This window comes from Chaetura pelagica, unplaced genomic scaffold (assembly GCF_000747805.2).
Source record: "Chaetura pelagica isolate M959 unplaced genomic scaffold, ChaPel_1.0 scaffold963, whole genome shotgun sequence".
Classification (NCBI taxonomy): Eukaryota; Metazoa; Chordata; class Aves; order Apodiformes; family Apodidae; genus Chaetura; species Chaetura pelagica.
Genome location: NW_009952705.1, coordinates 704,190 through 712,079, shown reverse-complemented (window position 1 = coordinate 712,079; position 7,890 = coordinate 704,190). Strand labels below are relative to the sequence as shown.

At 49.4% G+C, this 7,890-nt stretch overlaps 1 protein-coding gene across 1 annotated transcript in view; it reads left to right on the top strand.

Moving 5' to 3' along the window:
* Positions 1–7,632, top strand: part of TTC25 (tetratricopeptide repeat domain 25) — a 9,045-nt gene extending 1,413 nt beyond the window's left edge. The window contains exons 2-12 of the mRNA XM_009994197.1: positions 210–341; positions 862–1,015; positions 2,644–2,705; positions 3,403–3,559; positions 4,566–4,790; positions 5,268–5,475; positions 5,897–5,983; positions 6,190–6,386; positions 6,579–6,679; positions 6,788–6,863; positions 7,580–7,632. Coding sequence (XP_009992499.1) covers positions 210–341; positions 862–1,015; positions 2,644–2,705; positions 3,403–3,559; positions 4,566–4,790; positions 5,268–5,475; positions 5,897–5,983; positions 6,190–6,386; positions 6,579–6,679; positions 6,788–6,863; positions 7,580–7,632 — 1,452 coding nt within the window. The remainder of the gene's footprint in view (positions 1–209; positions 342–861; positions 1,016–2,643; positions 2,706–3,402; positions 3,560–4,565; positions 4,791–5,267; positions 5,476–5,896; positions 5,984–6,189; positions 6,387–6,578; positions 6,680–6,787; positions 6,864–7,579) is intronic.
* The last annotated feature ends 258 nt before the right edge of the window (positions 7,633–7,890 follow it).

Sequence of the window (7,890 nt, the reverse complement as noted above, 5' to 3'; positions counted from 1 at the left end):
TGCCCGCTGCGGGGGGCGCGGGACCTGCCGGGCGGCAGCAGAGAGGTGTGAGCACCGAGAGAGTGGTTTTGCAGTAAAAGTGTCATGTTTTTATTCTCATCCATCCTCAAGATCCATGCTGGGACAGAGCAGGTTGCATCAAGTCTCTGTTCCTGCTGGTGTTGGTGCTGCTGAGCCCAGCTCTCTTACCCACATCTGCTGCCTTCCAGGCACTAAAGCTGAGGGCAGGGGACAAGAACTGCCTGGCTGCCCGCTCCAACTGCCACCTGAAACTGGGAGACACTGAAAATGCCCTGAAAGATGCTGAAGCATCTCTCAAAACTGACAAAACGTTCTCCAAGGTAAACAGCATAAAGTGACAAGAGTCCGGGTGGTCTTTTATTTGTGACAGCCTGAAGGTCTGGGAGACAGTTCTGTGTAGAAGCAGCTTAACTCCAAAGACACTCCTGGCATTTTTATTGATTCCAGAGAAGTATCAGAGAATCATAGAATGTTTTAGGTTAGAAGGAAGCTCTAAAGGTCCCCTAGTCCAGCCCTCCCACAATAAGCAGGGACATCTCACACTAGAACAGGTTGCTCAGAGCCCCATGCAGCCTGACCTTGAATGTCTCCAGGGATGGGGCCCCATCACCTCTCTGGGCAACCTGCTCCAGTGATCCACCACCCTCACATGAAGGAACTTCGTGTGGAGGTGCTTGCTCAGCAGCTGGATGGATTCCAGGTTTGGGTTTTGCTGTGTGCAGGTGGGGGTGGCAGGGGCTGTCCCTGCTGCCTGGCGGGGGGCACCGAGAGCTCTGAAGCTTTTGGGGTTTTTCTTCCCCTTTTAAGTTTGTTTGTTTGCTTTCTGAAATGTCATTCTAGGGAATTTACCAGAAAGCTGAAGTGCTGTATGCCATGGGGGATTTTGAGTTTGCACTGGTCTATTATCACCGCGGCCGGAGGCTCCGCCCGGACCTAGAGAAGTTCAGGCTGGGCATCGAGAAGTCGCAGGCGGCGATTGTCAACTGCGTTGGAAGTGAGGGGCTGCTGCTGCTGCTGCTGCTGCTGTCGGTGGTGCTTCGGCGCCAAAGCCCTCAGCAGTGCTCTGATTTCTTGTGGCAAAGCCTCTTTTTTAATTATTTATTTTATTTTTTCCTGGAGCAGAGCAGGACCTGCAGACGCTCCCAGGCCGGGTGGGCAGCGCTGGGACACGGGGGCGGCAGCGGGGGCGGTGCCGGGGGCGGGTTTGCTGTGCGGGCTCTCTCAGCCCGTGCTAAATAAAGCCATGAGATGAGCGAAATTATCCGCTGAGTCACTAATCATTCACCCACTGCTTTAGTCACCAGCTTTCCCACGCTGGGGGGATGTTGGCTGCTGAGGGGGCACAAACTGAATCGTAATCACATGAAATAGATGTGGCCCAAAGAACTGAAGTTGTGCTGCTGCTGCTGCTGCTGCTGCTGCTGCCACCCTGCTCTGCTCAGCCCTGCCCTGCTCAGCCCTGCTCAGCCCTGCTCCCTGGGCAAATTAACTCTGCAAGTGACCCGAGGACCCTGCACCAACAGAGTCTCTTTGCTCCTGGATTCATGGCTCAGTGGCCATCCACAGCTGAACCCAGGAAGCAGAAAGAGCACAGCATGAGCCTTTTTTATTAGTCTTTTTAATCTCTTTTTTTCTGAATGCCTATTCACATACAGTGCCCAACACTTTCAGTTATGTAAGGAAATGACAACACAAACGTAAATTTCCAAAGTCACCATGAAAATGGCTTAGATAACACAGAACAAAGCAGCTGTCAGACTTACAGCCCTCCTGACTGAAGGGTCCATTTTGAGATCTTTATCCTAGTACTCAAAGTTCACAATGAAATTGGCCTTGCTGCCTGTTCCTGGCCTTCTGGGGTCCTGATGTTCCTCCAGTGCACGTTGCATCAGAGCAGTGAAGCTGTTCCCTGCTGCAACGGGCTCTGCTTTCACAATTCCTGGCTGAGGTGATGGAGCCCTGCAGGAGACAGGAGGGCCAAGGACTCACGATGGTCAAAGGAAACAGAAAACTTGTCCCTATTCCCTTAGTTTTGTTCTGTAGGAATGATCCCATGGGCCAACGAGTGTGGACAGGAGGTGCAGCCCCACTCAGGCACAGGGACACACCTCAGCTGAGGCCACCACCCTCCACATGTGCCTGGAGCTCCCAGTGTGGGGCTGGAAGGCTGCAGCACAGCCTGCCCAGCTCCTGGGGACTGCTCAGGGGCATCCCACAGCCTGTCCCTTCCCAGAGCCAGGACACACTCACTGCACACTGGCCCTGATCCTGGAGATACCTGAGTGCCTTCCTCTCCCTGAAATCAGTTTCAAAGCTTCAATCCACCTCCATTGCCACAGATTTAACTTCTGTCCTGGCTGCATAAAAGCCTGAGGCTCTTTCAAATATGATGCTTATTTTAAAAAAAACAGGGCAAGTTTCCAGCTCTGGCTTTGCTTTCTGCTGTTATTGCTCCTTCCTTAGCTGAATACAAATGCCCAGGTTTCTTTGCACCTCACAGCTGAAATACTTGCCATGCTTGATCCTCTGAGCTACAGGCTTTAAATGTCTTCAGGCATCTGGGCTGCAGGCAAATGTGCTGCTGTTCTTGAACACTAATGAGGATTTTCTCTGTGTTTGCAGGTCCAACCTCAGTTAAGCTGAAGATGAATGAAAATGTGTGCTTCATAAGCAGGCAGGCTGAGGTACAGTCTGAAGCTCCTGTTTCAGAAGCTAAATAATAATACTTTCTGAAATAGGTATTAGAGGACTGATGGCTTCTGCAGGAACCTGGATGCAGATACAGCTGGGCTAGTGAGGTGTCTGCTGGGGGTGGGAAGGACACTAGTCTGTTGGAGGGTGTTCATGGACCTGCTGGTTCAAGCCTCACAATTTAAAGGAGAAGGCAGAGGGGCGGGTGCTGCTGATCACCCTCCAACGGCTAATAAGTAACAGCACTGAGGCTGGAGCCAGGGCACATCTATCTCCAATATTTACTTTGGTTCTGCCTGGTGTTTAAGGTTCATGTTCCTGATTTTGGACACTTCCTCGGTTGCTTCATTTCGGGGCGGTCCCTGGGGCGGCACCTCCTCCTCCAGGCTGCCAAACCCCCTTCCCCTTGGAAGGCAGGGCAGGGAATGATCGTTGCTTCTTTCAGCTGGAATTATGGGTACTCAGTGGTAAAAATAATGTATACAAAAGGGTCAAAATATCAGCACTGTAATTATTGAGGTTTGGGATGAAATTTCAGTAATGCCCTCCTGACATCAATTGGTGAGATGTTGATTTTCTGCCTTTATTTTAAAAATAAGCTGGTCTGTATGGAGTGCAGATAGAATTGTCCTAATTCTAGTGTTCCCCACTAATTCCCCCAAATTCCTTTGTTTTTTTCTCTCACTGTAGAGTAAAGAAGCAAATCAGAAATTCCAAATCAGGCTGACAAAGGATCAAAAACGGGCAAAGAAACAGGAGCCTGTGAGAAACCCAAAGATAGAACGACAGCTTCTTGGAGAGCTTTATGCTGACAAGGTCTACCTAGAAAAGTTGCTCCAGGATAAAGGTCTTTCTTCATTATATTTAATTAATGTTCTTTCTAAGCAGGCTCTATTTTTTCCCCCTCTTTTCTTGTATTGCTCTGACTACTCTTCCTTATTTGTACCAGAGCTCACACAGCACATGGTGCTTGCAGGGGCCATGAGGCAGGTGTCTGGAGAGCACAGGTATTGCTGAAGCCAGATTCAATATTCATAACTAGGTCTGAGCATATTTCCCTCCCTATTAGACAACAGCTTTTATAACAAACACTAAATCAACTCAAAGCAACCTGTGCTGATGAAATAAAAAACCAGAAACAGTATCATTACAAATCACTTCTGCCATAATGATAAATTGCACCACCAGCAGCATTAAGTGCAAAGCATCACTCACATGTAACTCATCTGTGCTTTTGTTAGAAATGCTGTTAAAATCAAGATGGAGAATTCAGAGAAGTATCTTATTTTAGAACTAGGCAGAAAGGTGATTCCCCATTAATTGTTTTTTGTTAGAAATGCTGTTAAAATCAAGATGGACAATTCAGAGAAGTATCCTAGGGAACTCTTTACCCAGGAGTAGAGAAGTAATTAAGAATTTAGGCTACACAGGTTTTATGATATTACTGGCATGAATAATGTATCTGGGCTGTCTGGTTTCCAGGCATGTCAAAGCCCTCTCAGTGTCTGTCCTGCAGCTGATCCACTAGACTCTCCCAAATGCCATTCCAGGACAAATGTCCACCCAGCTGTTCTGCCCAGGACAGGTGCTTGTTCATCACTGCTGCCCCGTTAGTTTGGCTCCTTCTTGGCTCATATCAGCAGAGAAGGCAGCAAAAACTACCAGGGCTGGGAGCAGCAAGAGAGCTCTCCCTGACTTCTCTCCTGATTGCATCTGCTCTGAGAAGCACTGAAGACTTTAATTTCCAGGACTGTCTCTATCAGAAGAGTCACAGCAGTGGATGAGCTACTGAACAGCAGCTCCATCCATCCCATACACTAACACTCTGCTGGGTTCTGCCTCCTGATTTGCAGATTTGATGGAGAGCAGGACAGAGAAGGGGATCAAAATAGCAGACCTGGTTTTGAGTGGCATTGCCTACCTGAAAGGTCGCAGTGAGTTCTGGCAGCAGCAGAATCCCATTTATGCCCGGGAGAGGGAGCGCAAGCTCAGGCAGCAAAGGTGGATCCAGGACACGAAGACAAAACCACCTGAGATCGGCAGATACATCCTGAAGAGCATGGAGGACATCGAGATGTGTAGGTGTCCTGTCTGGAAGCAGTAAGAGAATTATGATTGGCACATGTAATTATTTGCTGTAGTAATTACAGACCAGAACAAGGGCAGCAGCACAAGCATTAACAAACACTAGTAGGCAGCTTGGGGAAGTATTTGTGTTCTTCACACTTTCCAGCACTTTCCTAGAAACAGAATCAAACACATTATTTTTCTACACTTGAGATCTTGCTGACTGGTTTCCACAACACCCCTTGGACAGCATTCCCAGGGTCGTTTCCCCTTATTTGCTGTGATGGAAGCAGTGCCAGGTGGAGGGTCAGTAGTACTATGGGCAGATTTCTTGGAGACTGAAAGGAGCAACGTAGGAGATAGGTGAAGAGTCAGGAGCTCCAACCTTTCCCAAGCTTTGCCTGATGCTCACACAGCTGCACTTAGTTTGACTTCCCCAATATCACTGAGTCCACACACTGGAACTCAACTTTACTCTTTGTCTCTAGTGCTGACTGGTGATGACCCTGATGAAAGCTGCAGGAAAGCTGAGAAGTTGCTAAAAACAATACAAGAGTGTTCAGAGGAGGAAGTTCCCAACAAGAATGAACTGATTGGACACCTCCACAGCTGCATTGGGAAGGCCCAGTTTGACATGGGCCAGACAGAGGCAGCTCTGCAAAGCCACAAAATGCACCTGGAACTTGCCAGGGAGAAGTAAGTGCTGAGAAGTTCAGGTGGGTGGGGAGAGGAGGAAAGAACCTCTGTTAAGATGTTTGAGCATCAGGTGACATTGTAATTCTCACCTGGAGATTTAACATATTCAGACTCTGCCCAAGTGCCATGGTCTCCAGTGGCTCATTCTGCCTCTCTCCAGGTCATCTCCACTCCCTCACTGCACAAACAGACACACAAATATAATCAAAGACAAAACTAACCCCTGTGTGGGGGGGCATCAGGTACAAGAGCTGTCCATAAACCCAGAAATCTACCTCATCAAGCCTGACCTTGGGCCTCTACCTCCAGTTCTCAACACAGCCTGAGCACCAAAGAAAATACACAAGGCTGAAGAAAGCACAGGCTGGACCAGCAGCCAGACTGTGTCAGCCTCCCTGATTTCTTCTTCTTTTCAACCCAGTGACCTGCCCGACGCCGTGTCCAGAGCCCTGGAAAACATTGGCAGAGTTTATGCCAGAACTGGCAAATTCCAGCAAGCTATTGACACGTATGTACAGAAGAGGCATGAGGTTGGGGGTGGAATGAAACAGCTGCTGTCTTTCCAGGTTGTTTATTCATGCTGCTGGCAAGGAGGCTGTGACATTTTCCATACCAACAGCCCCTGGAACCCTTTGTTTATAGAATCAGTGGTTGAAATTATAACTGCCCCTAGTGAGGTTCAGTAAGTGTCTGCTTTTCTTACTCTGCCTGAAGTTGGGAGGAGAAGATTCCAATGGCAAAATCCAGGCTAGAGAAGACTTGGCTGTTCCATGAAATCGGCCGCTGTTACCTCGAGCTGAATAAAGCTGAAGCAGCCCAGAATTATGGAGAGAAGTCCCTGCAGTCAGCATCTGAAAAGGGAGATGTTGAGTGGCAACTCCATGCTGTCGTGCTAGTGGCACAAGCAGAAGGTAAAGGGGTTGGTACAAACGTTGCTCTGGCTGGAGACAGCTCCTCTGTTCAGCAGCCCAGGGAAAACATCTCTGGGATTTAACAGCCAGACTAACTGCTGATCAGGACCTGTCACTGGAGACCTGCTTGATTAACTGTTGTTGTTCTCTTGATTTTGGGTTAAAACAGATGTTTTCATTTGTCTGTTACAGTAAAATTAAAGGATTACTGGTCTGCAATCATGAACTTTGAAAAAGCCCTTGAGAAGGCAAAGTTTGTTCGCAATGAAGCTGCTCAAAAGGCCATCATCACTGTAAGTGGCTCAGTGCAAAGAGGAGCTTGGGGCAGCAGCAGGAAGTTGGCTGTAACTGGTCTGCTGGTGTGTAACTGCATTTCTAGAGCTTTTATTTCTCTCTTTCAGGCCTTAAACGATGTGAGCAAAAACTTCATCGAAGAGCTGAATGAAGGAGACCATACAGCATTTTACTCCTTTGAAGGTAGTTGTCAGCTAGACCTCTGCACTCCAAAAATATACTAAAATTCCTCACTTCCCTTTTCTGGAGCACAGACCAAGACATGGGAACAAAGCATTCCATTCAGGCAGCAACTTCTGGCCTCTGTTGCATCCTCTGTACTAGTACACACGGGAATTCATTTGTATATGAAGCCAAAGCGTAGTTATAATTTGTGGTTTGTGTTTTGGCAGTCAAGGCTTAATCTTGAGCAGGTAGAAACTAAAGTGAGGGATGTCAGGGAAGCCTTGACCGCAGGTAGCAAAACCTGCGTGGAAGCCCCGAGCTGTGGGGCTGCTCCGGCAGGGCCTGGGCAGGAGGTGGCAGCACCTCCCCGGGGACCGGCAGCTGCTTTGGGTTGGAAGGGACCTTGGAGAGCATCTAGATCCACCCCTGCATGGGCAGGGACACCTCCCACCAGCCCAGGCTGCTCCAAGCCCCATCCAACCTGCCCTTCAACACCCCCAGGGATGGGGCAGCCACAGCTTCCCTGGGCAGCCTGGGCCAGGCTCTCACCACCCTCACAAAAAAGAATTTCCTCCTCATGTCCAACCTACATCGCCCCTCTTCCCGTCTGAAACCCTCCCCCCTGTGCTGTGACCGCAGAACAGCAGAGCTGCGGGGATGCAGCCCGGGGCTCTGCCGTCGCTGCTGATCCCCGGGTGCTGGAACTCGGGCTCAAATTGCTTTTTTCCCCCCAGACCACAATTTCAGGGGTGCAAGGACAGAAGGCCGCGACCTGAAGGACGATTAGAGACAGTGACCGAAGTACAAGGAATTGAAATTAAAAGCAAAGAGAAGATGCCAGGAACGATACAGAATAACGCGGAAACAATAAAGAAGGGGGAAACAAATAAAACAGACGGAAAGCAAAGGGGGAAAGAGCCCGGACGAGGCAACAGGGGATGAGGAACCGCATCCGCACCCGGCACTGGGTCTCGGTTGCCAACACGAGTTCCCCCGCACCGCTCCCGTGGTCTCGCCCCTGCCCGCCCCGGGGGAGGGTCCGACC